The sequence below is a fragment of the Martes martes genome (assembly GCF_963455335.1).
Source record: "Martes martes genome assembly, chromosome: 1".
NCBI classification, from domain to species: Eukaryota; Metazoa; Chordata; class Mammalia; order Carnivora; family Mustelidae; genus Martes; species Martes martes.
In genome coordinates, this window is record NC_137888.1 from 119,486,412 (window position 1) to 119,507,598 (window position 21,187).

At 52.9% G+C, this 21,187-nt stretch overlaps 1 protein-coding gene across 1 annotated transcript in view; it reads left to right on the forward strand.

The window, feature by feature from the left end:
* The window catches only part of ADCY5 (adenylate cyclase 5), a gene marked incomplete at its 5' end in the record, with an annotated part of 147,012 nt that overhangs the window by 79,650 nt on the left and 46,175 nt on the right, over positions 1 to 21,187 (forward strand). Inside the window, 2 exons of the mRNA XM_080809387.1 lie at positions 4,972 to 5,121; positions 9,506 to 9,627. Of these exons, the coding sequence (XP_080665513.1) occupies positions 4,972 to 5,121; positions 9,506 to 9,627 (272 nt within the window). The remainder of the gene's footprint in view (positions 1 to 4,971; positions 5,122 to 9,505; positions 9,628 to 21,187) is intronic.

Sequence of the window (21,187 nt, forward strand, 5' to 3'; positions counted from 1 at the left end):
ATTCTTCATCTCTCATAGCAAGGTGTGAGGGTTCCAGTTGGTCTACATTCCTACCGGTCCCTGGGTTGGTCGTTCTTTTTTCTTTTCGTCATTTTATTTTAGCTGTCCTAACAGTGTTGAGTAGTACTGCATTGTTTTTAAAAATTTTCATTTCCCTAATGGCTGATGATTTTAAGCATCTTTCTATGGGTTTATTTGTCATGTTTACATCTTTGATGAATTATCTATTCAGATCTTTTGCTCTTTTATTTTTTAAAAAATATTTTATTTTTTCATTTGAGAGGGAGTGAGAGAACACAAGCAGGGGAGAGGCAGAGGCAGGGGGAGAGGGAAAAGCAGGCTCCCCGCTGAGCTGGGAGACTAACATGGGGCTCGATTCCAGGACCCTGGAGGTTGTGACCTGAGCCGAAGGCAGATGCTTAACCATGTGAGCCACCCAGGCACTCCTCTTTTGCTCTTTTAAGAAGTGGGTTGTTTTCTATTGCTGGCTTTTGAGAGTTCTTTATGAATTCTAGGCACAAGTCTTTTTATCAGGTATGTGATTTATGAATAATTTTCTCCCATTCTGTGGCTTGTCTTTTCATTATTTTAACAGTGTCTTTGGAAGACAAATGTTCTTATTTTTGATGATGTCTCATTTATCAATTTATCATTTCTTTTCTGGATCATGGTTTTGCTGTTGTATATGAGAAGTCTCTGCCTAACCCAAAGTCTTATGTTTTCCTGAAACATACAGTGAAAGCTTAACAGTGTCAGGTTTTGCATTTGGGCATATGAACAATTTTGAGTAAATTTTATGTCTTTTGTGAGGCTTGAGTTAGTCATATGCATAACCAATTTTTCTATTACCATTGTTGAAAAGATTGTCCTTCTTTTTAGTTGCCTTTATTTATTTGCAAAAAAATAAAAGTATAATCTATGATTTGCAGGTATTTTCTCCCATTCAGTAGGTTGTCTTTTCACTTTCTTGGTGCCTTTTAAAGAGCAAAAGTTTTTAATTTTGTTGAAGGACAATTTATCTTTTTTTTGGAGGGGGTCATTTGTGCTTTTGACATTATAACTAAGAAATCATTGCCTAATTACAGGTCATGAAGATTTACTTTTTGTTTTCTTCTGAGTTTTATAGCTATAGCTCTTACATTGAGGTCTCTGATCCACTTTCAGTTAATGTTGTATATGGTGTGAGGTAAGGGACCCAACTTCATTATTTTACATGTAGATATTAAGTTATCCTAGCATCACTTGCTGAAAATACTCTTTACTCATTCAATTGTCTTGGTACACTTGGCAAATATCAACTAACCATAAGTGGAAGGGTTTATTTCTAGACTCTCAACTTTATTCTGTTGATCTGTAGTTCTATCTTTATGCCAGTACTTAATTACCATAGCTTTATAGTAAGCCTTGAAATTGAGTAGGAGTCTTCCAATTGGTTCATCTTTTTCAAAATTATTCTGGCTATTCTAGTTGTTTTGTTTTTCCATATAAATTATAGACTCAACTTGTTAATATGTTTTAAAATATCCTGCTTAGGTTTTGATTATGATTGTGTTGCATCTATACATCTGTTTGGGGAGAATTAACATATGAACAATATTGAGTTATCCAAATATGTGAATATGGTATACCCATTTGTTCAGGTCTTTTTTTTTTTTTTCTTTCATCAGTGTTTTATAGTTTTCAGTGACCAGGTTTGCATGTTTTTTGTTAGTTTATACACAAATATTTCATAGTTTTGGTAATAATTTAAATGGTACTTTAAAAGATTTCATGTTACATTATTTATCACTTACATATAGAAGTACAGTTGCTTTTTATATTTTGAACTAGTATCCTGTGATCTTGTATTCTTATATTTCTAAACTCGCTCATTAATTCTGGTAGCTGTTTTGTAGAATTTGAGGGGGATTTTCTGCATGTCATCTGCAAACATAGACAGTTTTATTTTTTTCTTTTAATCTGTATGCCTCTTATTTCTTTTTCTTGTCTTAGTGCATAGTTGAGAACCCCCAGTACCATGCTGAATAAGAGTGAGAAAGGGGTCAAACTTGCTTTCTTCCTGGTCTTAGCAGGAAACATTCAGTCTTTCACTATTAAGTACAATGTTCACTATAGGTTTCTGTATATGCCATTGATCAGATTGAAGCATGTCCCTTCCATTCCTAATTTGTTAAGTTTTTCTTTTTTATCTTGCTTTGATGTTGAATTTTTTCATATACTTTTTCAGTAACTATTGAAATAGCCATATAGTTTTTCTATTCAGTCTGTTAATATGGTGAATTACCTTGATTTTTCAAAGTCGAACCAGCCTTCCATTCCTGGGATAAACCCCATTTGGCCATGTTGCATTATCATGATACATTATCCTATCTGAGGGTAGCTTCTCATCTTTTCCTTCCAGTTTTTCCTGTTTTTAGTCATCTGGCACCTTCCTCTCCTTTCAAAAGATATCTCCTAAGTAGAACGTTCTCCAGCATTCTCTGGAGATTGTTCCTTCAGCCTTCTCCTCCTCATTTCATTCTCTCTCCTTCCTTCTCTCTCAGTGGGCCCCAGTGGCTTCCTGGAAGCTTGTCTCATTGATCACTTGTGTTGGTAATACTGTAAGCCACAGTCTGTTTCTTCCTGAACCTTATCCCTCTCGTCCTCGGGGCTCTTCCTTCTGAGTCAGCTTTGCCTGTCCTGGCCCCCAGCCTCACATAGGTCTTGGGCTTCTGTGTCAGCCTCCTGACTGGTCTCCTACTCCCTACACTACTCTTGCCTCCATGAGACTTTCTGAAGGTGTGTGCTCATCCTGCTATTCTTTCCTTCAATAGTCCTTCATTTCCTTCACAGTCCTTCAATAGTCCTTCAATAGTCCTTCACAGTCCATTGTATAAGGACTGTGCTAGGCCTCCTCAGCCTGACATTCAGAGGCCCCTTCAGTGTGGTCTGGTCTGCCTTTCCAGCTCTATCTTCTCTCTGTGGACTTCCCCTCAGGATCATAGAACCTGAGTTATTTATTCAAGGACCCTGAGTACCTCACAAACTGAGCATCATGGATACTCTTTCCAGGGTATAACCTTTCCCATGCCTGCCAGACTTGCCAGCTCTGCCCCCAACTCCAGGGCTAATGTGCCCTGGCCTGCCCAGGGGTTCTCCTCTTGCCTCCCCATGATCTTCTCCTTTCTTTCTTCCTTGGTGTGAGGCTGTTTCTGCTTCTTGTCGCCAGTTCTTTGTCAGTCTTGACCACTTACCTCTTCACCTGGATTGTAAGCTTCGTAGAGCAGGGGTTTTCTTTCCTTGTGATGAGTAGGTTGTGTTTTCTCTGCCATGTTTTTACATGAAAGGAAGTTCTGAGGTGGATGGGTTGGGGTGGAGTTTGGGGGAGTTATGAGTCATCATCAGAGTTGGTGGAGCTGGTAATCAGTTTGCCCCTTCCCCAAAGGCACATCCAGGAAGCATCTGGAAGGTATCCAGGAGGTGCTCAGCTGAAGGACCTTACAGTGTCCTTCAGCTAGGAAACCAGGATTTATTGTGCAACCAAGGAGAGAACAAGACTTTGGGATGGGAAAGACAAAGTCTCTTTCTATTGATGGATTGGGACAGTCATGGTATAGGATATTTCCAAGGAAACATGGCACCACATCCAGCATGGGGCCCACATGGCCTCCAGGCCTAGGCTGGCCCAGGACCCTGGGCAGAGTCAGCATACATCAAAGCTGGGCTGGAGAAAACCTTCAGGCGAAACACAGACCTGAGTGCAGGACAGGACTTCTAGGTTCCAGAGACAAAGAGGCCCCTGGAAGAAGGGTGGAGGGAGGCTGTCTACCATGTCACAGTCAGGTGCTGAACTCCCAGAAAGCTTCAGGAGAAAGAACAGAAGGTGCCAGGGGCCAATCAGGGTTCTCTTCTGTCGTGGAATTAAGTTTTGGGAGGGAGTTATGGGTCTGGGGAAGCCTGAACATCTTTGCGTGGCTTCTGTCCTATGTGGCCTAAGGCAAGGGTAGGACCAGTGTAAGTTTACCCAGATACCCCAGGAGCTACACCTGCCAAGAAGTTTGTCTCAACAGCACCTTTGCCAGGATCTGAAATGTGCTGTGTAAACTTGCTTTTGTGGGGTGTGTAGTGTTGTGTTCTGTTTTCCCTTAGCTTTTCAGTAAATACTTCTTTCCGAAGAATTCCAACCTTGTCTCTGCGACCTGAGGGGCAGTAGTATTTTTCCACACACATATCTCCGTCAGCACAGAGAAGGGCATGAGTGCGGAGCAGAGGGCAATGGTGGCTGCTCGCCAACTGGTGCAGAGAAGGAATGGAAGCCCAGGAAGAGGAGAGGGGACCCACTGTTGACACTGACCCCTGCTGGCCAGGGATCCTCTCCTTCTCTCAGTCCCCAGAGGAGTCAGCGCAGTGCTGGGTATCTCATGGGTAGCCAGCACTGCTTGCTTCTCTGCAGTTGATCCTGGGGAATAGTAAACTAATATAAAAATAACCATCTTAGGCTTCTCTGCAAATGCGCAGCCCTTTGTCCTATGCTGGACTCTATCGCACTTCCAAAACATGAAATCCTGTGACCCTTATGGAACCTTCTTTGCAATGCCCCTGCCAGCCCCAGCATATACACAGCTCCCTCATAGCATTACCGATAAGCTGAACTTTTCATCGCTGGGGCTATGGGCACGTACAGTATGATTATTCAGAGACTCAGTTACTTAGGGCCACAGCCTGTCACCTGTCACAGGCCAGCCAAGCTTTGGGCTTCGGGGAAGTCAGAGAGCCTGCCCTATGATGCACGGCTACTCCCTGTGGCCAGCCATGGCTGAGTGTCCTTGGCATTGGTTAACTCACAGGTAGGTAGGTGTGTGTGTTTGTGCGTGTGCACTAACGTGGAAGCTGGGAGCTCCACGCTTTGGGGCTGGAGGATTAGGGTTGGGGCTCCCGTGACTGGTGCCTGCTCTGGGCCTGAGCTCCGTGTCTTCATCTCTCCCTCTGCAGCTTGTCTCCAATGTCCTCATTTTCTCCTGCACCAACATCGTGGGTGTCTGCACCCACTATCCGGCTGAGGTCTCCCAGAGACAGGCCTTCCAGGAGACCCGGGAGTGCATCCAGGCACGACTCCACTCACAACGGGAGAATCAGCAACAGGTGAGGCCCTCCTGTCCTTGTGTGGCTACAGGGAGCAGAGGCCCCAGACCTGCCTCAGCTTAGCTGCCTGTCTCCCTACCAACTGTGCTCCTTGGAGCTGCCCAGCCCTACTTCCCTGGGCAGGGGCCCAGCCAGAAGTGAATGTTTTCCCTGGAGGGAGCCTAGCATTTCTGGCTCTGTGGGAATGCTTTATGGAGACTTTGGAGAAAACTCTACCTCAGAATTTGCCTATTGCCTCCTCAGCATCCACCTGTGGGCTGCAAACAAGCCAAATCACCCAGGCCCTGGGCACCAGAGTGGGCTCTGCCCCCTCCCCAGTGCTGATGAGTGGGAGCACTGAGAGCTTTAGTGTTCCCATCTGGGATTAAGGTGCTCCCTGGGAGAGAGGAGAGGAGGTGGATCAGTCAGCCCCTGGGACACCCTCACTAGGCACTTTCTCTATGCTGAGTTCTGGGGTTTGGTTGGTTCAGAGAAAGGACGATGGACCTTGTCTCACCCTAAACCTCACTCTCAGAAAAGGTTTGGGCTGGGAAGGAAGCCATTCACACGGGCCACAGACTCAGAGGGCTGGGGCCGAGGGAGCTGGCCCTGCGTGCTCTCTTGGGTAGGGGCTGGGCAAGGACTGAGGGCTGTGTCAGGGTGCCCCCCCACCAGCTGCCCGGCATCCTGTTTGGGGCTCAGGACTATTGTGCCCTCTCCTGCATGTGAACCACATGCGGTCCGGGGACTCTGGGACATGACGGAGCTGAAGAGCTCACAGAAGCCCCTGAAGTGGGGCTGTGTGACCCCAGGGAGAGTGTGGGCAGGTCAGCAGGGTGACGGGGTCCTGACTGGACTCGGACTAGGTGTGGCTTGCCCAGAGGGCATGCTGGGGATACCCCAAGTGCACAGCAGTCTGACCCCAGTGTGAGAGGGTCTCTGACTCCATCTGGATGCCTCCCGAGGAGTTATGTGACACGGGCTGGCCAAGTCCAAATGGCTGAGTAAAGGTGTGAGGCTCTGCAGTGTCTCTCTAGCACTGCACCCCTCCCCCACCTTGCCTCAGCAGCCGCCTGGCCTGTCCCTGCTTCCCGTCCAGCCCTGCTGCTCTGGCCGTTGAGTCTTGCCAGTCCCCAGCTCATGCTGTCCAGTCGGAGGCCTGGCTCACCCCAGGCATTCTTTCAGCCCTGTCTGAACTCCTGGTCTGGCTCTTGAATGAACCCCATGCTTGGTGGTGTCCCTGTCTTTCTTTGACAAGCTTGCCGCTCTTCTGCCTCCTACCCTGAGCTCCTCCATGCCTCAGGAGACCCCTCTTGTCCCAGTTCAGGCCCTGGTATCGCTCATCTGAGATCGGGGTGCCTTCCTTCCCTTTTTGTGTCAGGGAGTATCCCCTGTCGTGTCCCCTGTCACTCCTGAGCCTTGTTCTTTCTCCAGTAAAATGCGTATTTTACAGCTCATCACAGCTGATTTGCACTGGCCCTGGACAGGCTAGACATTCCAGCAAACCCACAGGGATTTGGGGGAGAAAATCCATTTGCTTTACCATGTTCTGAGCCAAGAGAGCAGGGAGGGGAGGAGTGCTTCCTGGGGACAGGCACTCCTCACCCAGCCAGAGCCCAGCAGCTCTGGGGCCTCCCCCACCCTCTGCAGAAGGTGCTGCTCTGCAGAAGGTGCTGCTCTTTGGGTCCTTGGTGTGGCACTCCGAGGTGCCCCCTGATGGTGGGACTCCGCACCCATCCCTGCACCCATGCCCGGACCCTCAGACCCAGAAGTGGTTAGAAATGTGGGAAGGTCTCTCCAAGATATAACTATAGAGAGCACCCCTTCCCCCAGCTGCACTGTATTTCCGCAGAATTGTCCTTTAGTTTGTGTGTCTGTCACCAGGAACTGCTTACTGAGAGTTCAGTGAATAGCCGTTGAAGGCCATGTCCACTGATGCTCAGGGCGACCAAGAGCATCAGTGAGCACCTTCAATGCATTACCAGTGTTTTCCAGGCCCAAGGCTGTCACTTGTGGAGCTGAGCGCGACCCAGCTCCGTCCTCAGGGCTGTCTCACTGCATGCGCTGCAGGGAGACCCCGTTAACAGACCATGACACGCTGAGCGATCAGGGACTTGGAGGGAAGACCCTGAGTGGTAGGGGATGCCTCTGCCAGAGCCGGGACCCTCCCCACGGGAAACGGGGAGCCCGGAAGGAGGGTCCCTGCATATATGAGGATGGAGATTCTAGATGAGCTTGTGTGCAAAGGCAAGGAAACACTGCCAGGAGCTTGGAAAGCAGCCCGTGGTTCACTGTATCTGGAACAGAGCTCTGTGTGCTGGGCCCAGGGAGGGGTAAAGGGGAGCCAGGTCATGGAAACCTTCGGGCCAGGCTGGGCTTATGGACTGGTTCTGGAAGCTTCAGGAAGCACAGGAGGGTTTTACGCAGGGCAGTGATGGGGTCAGGTGTATGTTTTAGAAAGATCACTCACTGGCTTGCAGTGTGGATGGTGGAGTAGAGGCAGCAAGCTGGGATGCAGAAGCTGCTGCAGGGACTGCCCTGGTGGCCTGGGAGGGACCTGAAGGTTGCCGAGACCTGCGAGAGCCAGGCTGGGATGGTAGAGGGGCTTCAGAAGGATACGAATGGCAGCCAGGCCTGGGTTGATGGGAGCAGGCCAGGCACGGGAAAGGGGGCAGGTAGAATGGGGTTGTAGTGGAAAATAAAGAGGCGTGGGTTCATTGGGTCCAGAAGAATGCACATTTGATGTGTGTGGTGGAACCCAGGGAAGCTTTGGAGGCTTTGAGCTGGGGAGTGGCATGACAAAGGCAGTGTGCTGGAGAGACTGGGGCCATACAGGGAGCGAGGAGGGCTACGGTGGGGCCGGGGCCGTCTGTCTGGGATGGGATGGCCAGAATCCCACAGCTGGGTGAGAGAACTATGTGCAGGCAGTGGAGGGGGCCGTGGAACAGGAAGGCCGAGAGCCCACACCCACAGGACTTGGCCAGAGCTGGACATCGCCTGGGGCCAAGGGGACAGGGATGAATCTCAGAGGGAAAGTTCCGAAGAGTAAAAGCAGTTATGTGGGCGGGGTGTTGACCTTCTGACCAGGAGGATGGGGCGGGGGGTGACGCAGACAAAGGCAGGAACTTGAAGAGCCACTGGGGAAAAGAAACCTGGGAAGGGGAGGTGGTTTTGGGTGCGGCGTCAAGGTTGCAGTAGCCAGTCATCGAGCAGGCAGCTGGAGAGACGGAGCCTGGACAAGGTCTAGGGGGCAGGGGGTGGTGGGCAGAGGAGCTGGTGGAAACCATGCTCGGAGGGGTGAGAGTGAGCAGAAAGAGGAGAGAGGCGCGGATGTGCTGTGTGGGGGGCAGGAGGAGGGAGAGAAACCAGAAAGATGCAGGAACAAGAGCAGAGTCTTAGGGCCACACAAGGCGGGGGCCCAGCATCCAGGGGCGAGTGATGGGAGAATGAGGAGGGCTTGGACAGCCGGGGTGAAGGGCCCCAGGTGGGAGAAGTCCGTGAGCTAGGCTAGCAGCGCACCTGGCATGAGTAGTGGGCTGTCGGGGCACAGGGAGAGGTCGCCCATTCCTGAGGCTGCTGGACCTCTCACAGCAGGCGGGACTGGAGGAGAACGTGTAAGGGAGGTAAAGTTGGGACCCTCCCCTCAACAGCGTGCTCCTGGCCCCTCTCCCTACTACTCTCCCACCTCCTCTTCGACAGGTCTTAGCTTCTCTCAGGTTCTCAGAGTCCGTGTGTTTTCCCCCTCCCCCGGTACTATCCCCGACGTGGAAATGGAGCACCCCAACCTCATCCTTCTGGTCCCCATGAAGCCCTCTCTGGCCACCCCATTCCCTCCAGCCTGGGTCAGCTACCCCTGTGCAGTGCCCCGTAGTACTGCGTAACCCCACAAGACTGGGAACTTTGCGGAGGAGAAACCTTGCCTCTCCCACAGTCATAACTCAGGGACACCAGCACGGTGCCCAGAACATGGTTGGAGCTCAGTATGTGTTTGATGACTAATTGAGTGAATCTCATGTCATGCTCTCAGCAGCCCCCTCCCTATTTATAGATGGGAAAGCTGAGGCTCAGAGAGGTTCAGTCATTTGCCCGTGGTCACACATGGTCTTAGGTGACATCCAGGATTCCAGGGGCCTCAGTACTGGTTCACCAGGTGTGCTCTTCCCCAAGTACCTGCACAGAACACCCGGGTGGTCTTCCAGGGAGAAGAGTCCAAGTAGCCCTGAGGCATCACGCTGGCCTCACCCCCACATGAGTGTTCGCTCCTTGAATTTCACGCCAGCCTGAGGGGTTCTCCAGGGTCCTGTGGGTGGGGGGGCCCAGGCGCTGAGGAGTTGGCCTGGGGAGGGAAGGGGACCGCCAGGCAGGCGGAGGGAGCTGTGATGAAAGCATGTGCTTCCCTCCCCAGGAGCGGCTCCTGCTGTCTGTCCTGCCCCGTCATGTTGCCATGGAGATGAAAGCAGACATCAATGCCAAGCAGGAGGATATGATGTTCCATAAGATTTACATCCAGAAACATGACAATGTGAGGTAGGAATGAGGCTGGGGGGCGAGGGCAGGGTGGGAGGACTGATCTCCAGGGAGGTAACATCCCCACTTTCTGCCCTTCCAAGGGAGGTCTGTGGCTGATCTGACTGCATGGTCCTTGGCTTTGGGGTGCATTGTCTGGGGTGCCCCAGCCACGTGGCACCCTTGAGGTTGATGAGATGAATTATTAAGGGGAGGCCCCAGGGAGAAGCTAGGGAAGGAAGGAGGAGAAAAGAAAAAGCAGTAGCACCAGCTTTCGGGGAAACTCTTAGCCTAACAAGGGCGACAGAAAGCCAGCTTGGGACCTGCATGTTGCTATTATCATCTCCATTTTCATCATCATCTAGCAGCTTCCATTCCTACTGAGCCGGTGTGTGACAGGCATTACGTACGTACCTCATTGCCAGTCCTCCTGACCATGCTGCAAGGTGGGCTCCCTTATCAGCATCCCTCGCTTAGAGATTGAGCTCAGAACAGATAAGACCCTCGTCCAGGGTCACTCAGCCAGGAATGGTAAAAGGCGGTGCATTCTGGTCAGCCTGCCCCGGAGCCCATGCCCCTTTTACTGCACATTCGCCGCTTCTCTAGAGGGAGGCTGCTGACGGCAGGCCCGTGTAAACAGATACAGCCCAATAGAGTGCACAGTCTGCTTCGGAGTTCCGTGGGGACGGGGAGCGGCTCAGTGGCCTTCCTGCAGCGTGGCTTCCTGGAGAGCCCAGGAATCATCCCACAGGCCCAGAAAAGGAGCTGCTGAGGCTGCCTTAAGAGAATGACTCTCTCCCTGGGCAGGTTTTCCTTGGACCCACAAATATTCCAAGGCTGGTGTAGAGGGAACCCTCTGGAGACATGGGCTGAATTTTCATAAAGGGATTAAATGGAATAAAATGAATAATGGTGCACACACCTACACGCACACGCTGATAAACGTGCACTCAAGGTAAGGCTGATGGCTGCAGGGGTGGGGAGGGCACCGTTTTCATGTAGAAATCATCAGAATTTCAGGCGCAATTGCTCAGTTGCCAAGCGTACCCCAGAATCTGAGACTGTTGGTTGCCCTTGTGTCCTGTATCCATCTTCCAAAAGAGATGCTAAGCCTTTGGGAGAAAGAGGTTACCTGAACAACACTCGTGTCCTCAGTTTTTGGGGTACCCTGATCCCCCCGAAGCCCACACGTGTTCACTGTCAGGCAGGGAGAGCGTCGCCAGCGGTGGGAAGAAGGCTGCTGCAGGCCGAGTCCCCATGCCTGCCCAGGAGGCGTTCCGAGGGGCTCCTCTGAGCCGAGCTCAAGAGAGAATAGGGCCTGGGATTAGGCAGGTCATGCTGACATGTTGGTTCCCCACTTCTTCTCATACCCCTCTCTGCCCCCATAAGGCAGAAAAATTGCTCACAACAACAGTCATACTCATCTAGTGCCTCCTTTAACCCAGCACTCTTCTGACTACTTTCAAACATTTGCCGAGTCCACAGCATACATATAAGAAGTCGGTGCTACTATTATCTCTATTTTGCAGGAAACTGAGGCATAGAGATTAATTTGTCTAAGATCCTAGAGCTGGTTAAGTGGGACAGCTGCCCCCAGGAAACTTTTCGGTATCAGAATTCTTACCTAGTCTTACTAGGTATTTTTTACATGCCCAGGAGAAAGGAGTGTGTATGAGGATTTGTGGGAAGGAATCTCGGGGAGTCTCCGGCCAAGGGGAGACTCTGGAGAGACGTTTGGCTTCTAGAGAGAGAGAAAAAGAGAGAGAGAGACAGAACAGACACTATGGACCCACCAGGGGCCTTTCCTGTTTAGCAACCCCTGAAATCTGGGGGACTCTAGGACACTTAGAGAAATAGCCTTCCCTGTTAGAACACATCCTGGAGGCCCAAAGTTCAGGTGGGAGCCGACACACAGGAACCCCTGAGCTACCCGCTTCTGGGATATTCTCTCTCAGTCCCGTCTTCACGGCCTCACGGGCCCTGGCATTGTTCCAAGCACAGCACGGACAAAAGGTGCTTTTCTTGATTGTTCTCAGCTCGGCAGAGCATCTGGCCGACTCCGCTAAAGTATGATGTCAAACACGTAGGGAATGCAGAAAATTCCCAGCTCAGAAACAGCGTGGCAGGCAGGGTGTAGGTTCTCAGCCTGGCTAGGCTAGCACATCTGTCCACTTCTGCATCTCTGCCCCGCACCTGGCCTTCTCACCCCTCTGTCTCCTGCCCCTCCGTTGCTTTGGGCCCCCAGCTCTCCAGCAAGGTGGTTGAGGCAGAGGGGCTGACTTGGGCCTCTTCTGCCACCATAAGGAGTCACCCGCTCCTGGAGAGACATCCCCTTATCTTTCCACTCCCAGGGATGCTGTGACTTTGGGTAAAGAAAAGAATAATACCCTAATCACAGAGTGGCCTGAGTGTCCACGTGGCAAGAACCAGACCCCCCCAAGTCCCCAAGGGGGTATTTCTGTTTTTAGACGTGCTAAGGATCAATGGCAGCTGTCAGATAAAAGGGGAGAAAAATCAAGACGCTACCCTTTTCATAGGGATGGACATAATTCTGACTCTGAAATTGCCAGGCTGGTTGTGGTTGGTACACACCATAGCCCAGCCATGAGCAATCATATGCAAATAGCCCGTGGGAGCCGTTCCTGTTCTGTGAGCAGCTGTGGCCGCAGGTCTTGACGGAAACACATCGCACGCTCAGTCTCTGACTTGGGTGCGGGGCTGAGTAGTGGGTGGAGGGATAACATCAAGGTATAGAAACACACCCTGGGGCTGGGCTTGAGGTGGGGTGATGAGGTCTGGGGCCCGGGGTTAGTCGGGCTCTGCTGTCCCCTGGCCATGTGAGCAGAGCAAGTGGTGGGCCTTGATACTCTGAACTTCAGTCTCCTCCTCTTCTTTTTTAAGTTTTTTTTTTTTTTTTTTTGACGGGGAGAGAGAGAGATCACAAGTAGGCGGAGAGGCAGGCAGAGAGAGAGGGGGAAGCAGGCTCCCCGCCGAGCAGAGAGCCCGATATGGGGCTCGATCCCAGGACCCCAAGATCATGACCTGAGCCGAAGGCAGAGGCTTAACCCACTGAGCCACCCAGGTGCCCCCAGTCTCCTCCTCTTCTTGATGGGACGGGAAGGATACTGACTTAGCAGGGTTGTGGAGAGCGGATGAAAGCGTGTGAGGGAAGTGCTTAGCGCTGTGTCTGGCCCTGGCCACGTGTTCGGTAATTGGGAGCAGTGATTATCGTCGTTACTGCTATTATTGTGATGATTATCACACTCCTATCAACAAAGCAAGGCCTGGGGATTCTCTAGCTGGAGCGTGGAAGGGTGATGAGTCACGTTTGTCAATTCTCTGCGGAGTTATAATATTTAGAGAGGGTGATGACATGCTGCTCTCTAGCCCCCACCGAGAACAAGGCCACAAGAAAAATAAATCAGCCCTGTGGTGTGACAGACTGGGCTTGGATCTGCGGAAGGGCAGGAGACTAATGGGTGGGGAGAGTCTGGCCTGGGCAGGGAGGGGTGACAGCAGACCCCCACTGCTCTTTGTGGCCTCCCCCTTTCCTGGTGCCCGATAGAAAACTGCCCCTGGGACCTGCCAGGAACCTGTCAGATGCTTTGGTGCTGAGCCGCCACTGGCAATGCACTGAGGTGGGCCAGGGGCCCAGGAACCTTTAGAGACACCCCCCCCCCCCCCCCCCCGCCGAGTCCCCAGGCTTTCCTGTCTGATATGTAGTGACAGATGGAGATGTTTTAGCCCTTCTGGCTGGACAGGGCAGCTGGGACCAGGGCCTGTGGCTGGGGTGTCAGACCTGTGGCTTGAGGGCCCTCCTCCCAGTCCTCTCCCCCCAGACACCTGCCTCTCCTGCAGCCAGGGCAGTGTGAAGGTCAGAGAGAGGCTGCGCTATCCCCGCATTCCTGGGACAAAAGCCTCCAGCATGCCAGAGGCCTCCTCCTCTGTCTGGGAGGAGGGCACTGAAGTGGGAGGAAGGGGCTTGCCCTAGAAGCACGTAACACATTCCCGTGGGTCACAGTTAACTTACAGATGCTGCCAGTACCCAGCTGTCACCAGGGGACCCTTGCCAAGATGTCACTGTTGTGGAGCAAGATGAATGTCAGTGTTGAGCAGCCTGAGTCACACCCCTCTCTGCCACGTATTGGCTGTGGGAACTCAGGCAAGTCACCTAACCCGAGCCTCAGGTGCCTCATCTGTGACATGGAGATGGTGATGTCCCCTCACTCATCCATTCAGTGGCTGCTTTCCTGTGCTTCCACTGGTGGGACACTTAGCTACAGAGGCAGGGATTGAAATGGGAATTAAGAGGGACACTGTCTCCGATGTTGGGAAGCTTGCTTTCTCTTGAGGAAGACATACTGTAAACAACAGGTCAATCAGTAAGTTGGGAATGAATCACCTAAGGAATGGGGGTAGGGCTTTGCATTCTTACGAGCATATATAGGTGTTACAAAACTTACCACTCAATTTTTCTGTTAGGATAAAAGCCATAAAGGAACAGAGCCCCTAAGAGAGGGCCCTAGGACTCACTCCTCGCGGGGTGCTGGGAGGGGAGATGAGGGAGAGTATGGAAAGCCGCTGCCAGGCCCCCCACCTGAGAGGTAGCTGCAGACTGTCTGCCCTCTGGAGGCGGAGCAGGGTATGCGGTGAGAGTCAAGGTCAGGTGACCAATACCTCAAAGGTTTCAGGGGGCAGGGAACGTTCAAGCCAGCCCTGAGAGGCTACTGAAGGATGTGCTACTGCCCTATGGGTCCGAACTGAGAGAGGCAGCTTGGCACCTGAATGACATGTCCTCACGCGGAGCCCTGCAGTTTTAGAGGTTGTAGGTGGTGGGGCGGGCTGGAGAGCCGGCTCCTCCAGGGGGCGTTGGTCCTCACCTGGCTTCCTCTGTTTGGACCCCTGGAGGGGTTCTCTATGGAGTGCGGGTCTTGGTTCATTGCCTGGACTCACAGCCTCATTCTCAGGGGGCCTGGCCGAAGAGCTGGAACTCAGGGGTGGAAATGAGGTAACTGTGGGGGGTGTGGAGGGGCCTGGGGAGGGCTCCCTCTCCTCCCTCCTCCCCCCTTCTTACCTTCTCTCCCCAGCCTCTCCTGAACCTCCCCCTGTTTTTTTTTTTTTTTAAAGATTTTTTATTTATTTATTCGACAGACAGAGATCACAAGTAGGCAGAGAGGCAGGCAGAGAGAGGAGGAAGCAGGCTCCCCACGGAGCAGAGAGCCCGATATGGGGCTCGATCCCAGGACGCTGGGATCATGACCTGAGCCGAAGGCAGAGGCTTTAACCCACTGAGCCACCCAGGCACCCCGAACCTCCCCCTTTTAAGGTTATCATCTCTCCCGTCTCCTTCAAGGACTTGGCTGTGTTCCCCAGGTCGTTCTGGAGTCTGGCTCAGCTGCGGTGCGGCTCTGAATTATAATGGCCTCACGACAGCATCCGCGATGCTCAGATACCTGTGGGTGGATTGTGCACCCTGGGGGCAGAGAGGAAAAATATTTACCTCCAGTCACATTCCCGGGAACCGACCACATAAGGGATGGTCCGTAAGCCTAGCATTCCTGTCTCCAACCTGATACTAAGAAAAGTATTCTGAGCTCTACGCTATACCAATTATAGACACAAGTGGCCTTTATATTATTATCTCATTCATCCCACATTTATTGTGCTGCCCCTCTTTGCCACGTGTGACTAGGAATAGATAGAAAAGATACGGTGGTTGCCCCTCAGGGACTGTCCAGCCCTCAGCAGTGAGGTCGGGCCATGCCCAGTGCAGTGGGAACAGCAGCCTCATAACCCATCCGGTCCCACTGGGGAAGACCCTGGGGGCAGAGCTTTCCTCTTAAACAACCAGTTAATCCATTATCTTACTTGTGATTAAATAGACATGATATAAAACAGGCCATTTTGACCTTTCCCATCATTGTGCAACCACCATCACCATCTGTCTCCAGAATTTTTTTCACCTTGCAAAACCGAGACCCTGTCCCTGTGAAACGACTCCTCATTCCTCCCCTCCCAACCCCCGGCCCCTGGCAACCACCCTTCCCCACTGTGCCTGTGACTTTGACGACTCCAGGTACCTCATGGCCGTGGAATCCTACAGTACATGTTCTTTTGTGGCGGGCTTATTTCAGTCAGCATAACGTGGCCAAGGCTCGTCCATGTGGTAGTGTGGGCCGGGATTTCCTTCCTTTTCTCCGCCTAGTACTCCGTGGTGTGTGTACGCCACAGCTTGTTCATCCATTCATCCGCCGAACTGGGCTATTGCGAATGATTCTGCTGTGAACATGGGTGCCCAGGTCCCTCCTTGAGTCCCTCCTTTCAGTTCTTTTGGATGTATACCTAGAAGAGAAATTGCTACATTCTAATTTTTTAAGGGAGTCCACAGTGTTTTCCATAGCGACTGGCCATTTCGCCTCTCCACCTTGCCCGAGGTGGTTTCTTCACTTCCTTGCATGGACGTGGGTCTTCACAAGAGACCCGAGTTCGTCCTTGGACACGGAATGGGGATCAGTGGGGAATGGAGCTGGCAGCCAGCTAGGACTTATTATTTTAGCTCTTTGGATTCAAAATTGGGGGCCTTGGGGGTAGAGGGGAAGGCAGAGAAGTTAAGGTGAAGAGACACTGACCCGTTGAATGTGTCAGGCTAGGCCTTGGAAATTCTGAGCCTAGTAAGAATTCAGAATAAGGAGAATTATCCTGGGTTGGGTAGGTCAGAAAAGACATCATGGAGATGGAAGGGTTAGAATCAGATCTTAGAAGAACGTAATTAGTTTCCAGCCTTTCTTGTTCTACAAAGGATGTGTTTTCTTTGTAGAAAATTAGGAACTAACAATACAGAGAAGACAGTAGAAAGCACCACGAGCTCATCACTGAGAGGTCACTGACTACTGCTCAGTCTTGGTGCAACCCCTTACCCTTTGTGGGCTTCTCCTGTGGGCCACATTTCCCCAGCTCTTGCAAGGCTTTCTGAACACAAAGTCTGTAAGTGCGATGGGAGGTCCACTGTCTGGGCGGTGAGAGTAGGATTTGGTAGGCAGAAACAGGACCAGGGGATCAGGGGTTGGAATAGGGTCTGCAGGAGGCCCCGAGGCTGGTAAGAAGGATTCCAGGACATATGTGGACCCCAGACCCGCTGGATCCAATCCCGAGAGTCAAGCCAGTCACAGGGCCCTTCAGCTTTCAGAAGGAAGGTGGCCCGTTGCCGCGAGAGTGGAGGGGGCATGGTTGTCCAGGGGGGAATGTGTACCCATATCCAGTGTGTTCAGTGTTCTCTCTGTGGCCTCTCCCCTTTGCCTCTCCCAGCCTGTTCCTCAGAAGGTTCTCTGACTGCTCCTTGTCCAGATGCCCTGCTCTAATTGTTTCACACCTCCCTTGGAAAATGCCCAGTCATCTGGTGTCCGTCGTCAGCCAGATGTTGGTGTGAGCAGCCTGACTGCACCGTTCACCAAGTGTGTGCCAGTGACCCACCGCTCCTCCTTTATCATACTGGGGGCCTGGACCCAGGTTGTATGGCTTGGAGCACATAGAGGGCACGCTGCAGGGGTAGACCCCTCCCCAGCCTATGCTCCTAGGACCTCCAGGGCACATCCTGCCCTGCTTCCCTAAAACCTTCAGCTCCTGCTAGGCCCAGATCCTGAGAGTTGGGCTGAGACCTTGCAATACTCCCTTCCTGCCCTTGCCCGATGACCTCTGTTTCCCCAGGCCCCCACGCCCCCTGGGCTGGCCTCGACAGACGGTTTGCCTCCCAGCATTTCTTGAGTCCCCTCCTTGTACAGTGCTGAGAAATGCAGGTCCGAGAAGCAGGTCCTCGGTGCTGCCTTCCGCCCAGACTGTGAGGAGAAGTCTGTGTCCGGGTGCCCCAGGGGCTGCTGGGTGTGGCTTCTGTTCAGGGGCAGGGTCAGACCCCAACATCTTTGTCAGATCACAGCACCTGCAGGTGTGAGAGGGAACAATGGCAGGGAGAGGTGCCTCCCCAAAAACGCGTGTGGAGAAGCTGGGTGGAGCTGCGGTGGAATGCTGAAAGGCCTGTTGTGGTCACTGGGCCACCTGGGGGCCTGGCCACTCTGGCCTGCAGAGGAGAAGGTGGGCGGCTGCAAGGGACAGATGGCTGGGCTCAGGGAGGAGCGCGCCACCACAGTGGGCCAGCCCGGCTTCCACGTGCCCACTGACCCCTCTGCTCCCTCTGCCCCCACTGCCCCCACTGCCAGAGCCTGAATACATTGCAAAGCTGAGCTCTCAAGTGGGAGCTAATGGATGGAGGAGGACCTCGCTGCCTCTCTGGGCCCGGCATGCTTGGAAGATGGCCTTCAGGGTCACCCAAGAGCCGATCAGGAAATCTTGCCGGGGCAAAGACCGTCTGCAGCTGGGCAAACCTCAAAAACACAGGCACTTCCTGAGTGACAGCCGAGGAGGGAAACCCTCCACCGAGGCGATAGCAGAGGCGTGTGACTTCCCTCTGACCGGAGGTGGGGGGATGTGGAGGGGGCGGAATTTTCATGAATGTGTAGGACAGGCCGCAGGGCTGCAGAGCTGAGACCTTGGAGACCCTGTCGGAGCCTCTGCACAAGGGAGCAACCTGAGCTGAGCCCTGCTCCGAGCCACTCCTCTCTAGTGGGCAGGTGGCTCCGTCTCGCCCCAGCTTATCTGCCGGCAGCCTGTGCCCCCCCCGACTCCTCCCCTCCAGGAGGGGTTGTGAAGAGCAGACCCCAGCAGGCTGGAGAGGTCTCTGGCTCTCTCGCCCCCCCGGAGGCCCTTCACACACCACCGTTGTTTCCCACGCCTCCTGGCATGGACTGGGAAGCCACACATGGCCTCTGTAACTGTTCTGCGGTTCATCCCGTGAATGGTGCTGGACCTAGGCCCTGGGCCCCACAGGCTCCTGTCTCAGGTGACTTAGCTTGGGACTCCAAGAGGCCCCATGGGGTTGAAGGAAGAGCTGCTGAAGTGACCGGTCTTGCCTCTTGCTTGCTTTGAAAGGGTGACAATTCTCTTCCATTCAACAAACATACATTAGAACATTGGGTTGAACTGGGTCCCCCTAAAACATATGTTTGAAGTCCTGACCCTTGGTCCTTGTGAATGTGGAAATAGAGTCTTTGCAGATGAAATCAGGTTCAGATGCTAGAGTAGGGTGGGCCCCTAATCCAATATAAGGGGTGTCCTCCTAAGAAGAGGAAAACGCTGCATGAAGACCTGGATACACAGGGACAGCCCCGCGGGAGGTCAGAGGCCGAGATGGGAATAATACAGCCGCCAGCCCCGCAATGCCAAGCGTGGACACCCCCCACCAGCAACTAGGGAGAGGCAAGGAAGGCTTCTGCCCAGAGCCTCAGAGGCAGGATGGCCCACTGACAGCTGGCCGCTGACGCTGTGTAGTGTTGGACTTACCAGACTTAGTCTGGTATCTGCTGGCTTTGCATTCAAGATACTGACTCCAGCCCGGTGAATGTTTCTTAACTCTGGAGCTGTGGATCTTGACCCCGACCTGAACAAGCTCTGATTTCTAGAGAGCTAAAGAATTTCCAGAACAACTATGTGATGGCGCTTTTCCACAGACTGGGAGAGACCTTCTCTTGTTCCTGAGCGGAGCGGGCCAGTTGCCTGCAAGACTGACCGGCGGAGAAGTGGCAGCTGGGTGGAGAGGGGGCTCTAGTTAGTTAGGGGGCTGAGATCAGCATCGGGGGCATGGCAGCCTTCCCTCCCCTGCTCCTCTTACCACGCATGCTGACGCAAGGCGCTCCCCGTGTACTCCCCTTGGAGGGGGTTGCTGAGCCCATCTGCCTGGTCAGACCCCAGGCATCGAAGGCTGCTGGAGACTTCCGACCACCTCGCACCATCTGTGCCCCCGCCTCCCTAGCTGCCTGCTGAGGAACAGCGTGTCTGCTTCCCTGAGTTCTGTGACCTGCCGGGGCAGTGTCTTTCCTCTCCACTCCTCCTCCTCAGCTTTTCTTCTTTCCCCTCATTTGGCCCGTCTGTCTACACCTTCCCTCGTGTGGGCTGGCGGGCAGCCGCTGAGGGTGTCCCCTTGCTGAGTCCCGGACGCCATGTGTGGTGACCTGTACCAGCCCCTCCGGCTCCCTCTGCCCCTTTCACAATGCCGGACCCCTGAATTACGCTCATATTTACTTAAGATGGCTCTGGGGCCAACAGCTTCATATTTATGGGTTCAGCTCCTGGGCTGTGAAGCCAGGTTGCCTGTGTGGCCTTGGGCACAGGATGCATCCTCTCTGTTTTCCTCCATTTTCTCACCTGTAAAAGGGGGATATTGTCCTCATAGGTGGTTGTGGTGTTCAAGTGAGTTCATACACATAAAGGGCACAGAACAGTGTCCAGTTGTTTCAAAAGGCAGGTTTTATTACCAGCCAGATGTGCGAAGGCAAAGAGGTGAGGAGACAACTGCCATTGGAAAGATTGTTATTCATCCTGGGAGAAGCGAGCAGGTCGCCCCCATGCTGCGGGGGCCCCTGGGGAAGTGCTGCAGTGCCGGGTCAGGAGGCAGAGTGAGAGGGGTTTGAGGATGAGACTTTGTTGCGGTTTCTGCAGGAAGGAATGGGTAAGCAGGCTTGGGATGGGCTAGTTGGAACCATTTCAGTGGGCTCTGTGGTGCAGGGACCGTCCCGAGTCTGGCACCCATCCCTGGGGTGATTAGGGCAAGAGAGTCATGGCCTGAGCGTGAGAGCCTAACTGGGCTGTGGGGCGCTGGACGTTAAGGCAAGCTGTTGACAGTCTCTGAGACCTGACCGGCCTGGGACTGACAGGCTCCCTGGGGTCAGTGAGGCCCCAGGTATCAAACATCACAATAGAAAGACAGGCTTAATGCACCAATACACATTTTCCAGATAGAATGACAAAATATGCTTGTTCTCCGTTCCTCATTTTAAAAAGGAAGGCTATCTGGGGCCTCAGGAGCCTTGTGGTATAGTGGGAAGAACACAGGCCTCAGAGAAGGAGCCCACCATGCTGCTGTCGGCAGCTTCTTCCCTGGGGCTCAGCCGCCTCATCTGTGAGGAGGAGACACCAAGCCTTTGCTGCAGGGCTGCCTGGAGGACTTGGTGAGAAGACAGTCTGCAAGCTCCCAGCCCTGAGCCAGGTCACCGGGAGCATCTCCGTACATAAGGGTTATTACGTTTCTGTGTTCACTTAAAGAAAAAACTCCAGGGGCCCTTCCACACTCCAGCCCTGGGGCCTCACCTCTAGTGGTGTGCTGTGAAAGAAAAGGAAGATGGATTCGGTCTCCAGAACACAAGCTACAGACACAGACAGAAGACCCACAATAACCACCGTGGGGACCGGCTGCTGCATTTGACTCCGTGCCTGGGGATGAGGCTGCCGTTGCTGGCAGGGACAAGTTGGAGGCTTCCAGACATGTTTGCTGGCTGTGTCTTCCTCTCTCTCTCTCTCCTCCCTGAGCCTCTTTAGTCTGTCCCTTCTAGAGACTCCCTAGGGACAGAGGGCTTGGGCCCGAAACCCTATCTGTGGGAGTGGGAAATGAGACCTTAGTGGGATTGACACTGGGGCCTGGAACATTTTCTAAGCCCATGAATCAAAGGCCACAGCTGCCTTGAAGGGGCTGTTCAGG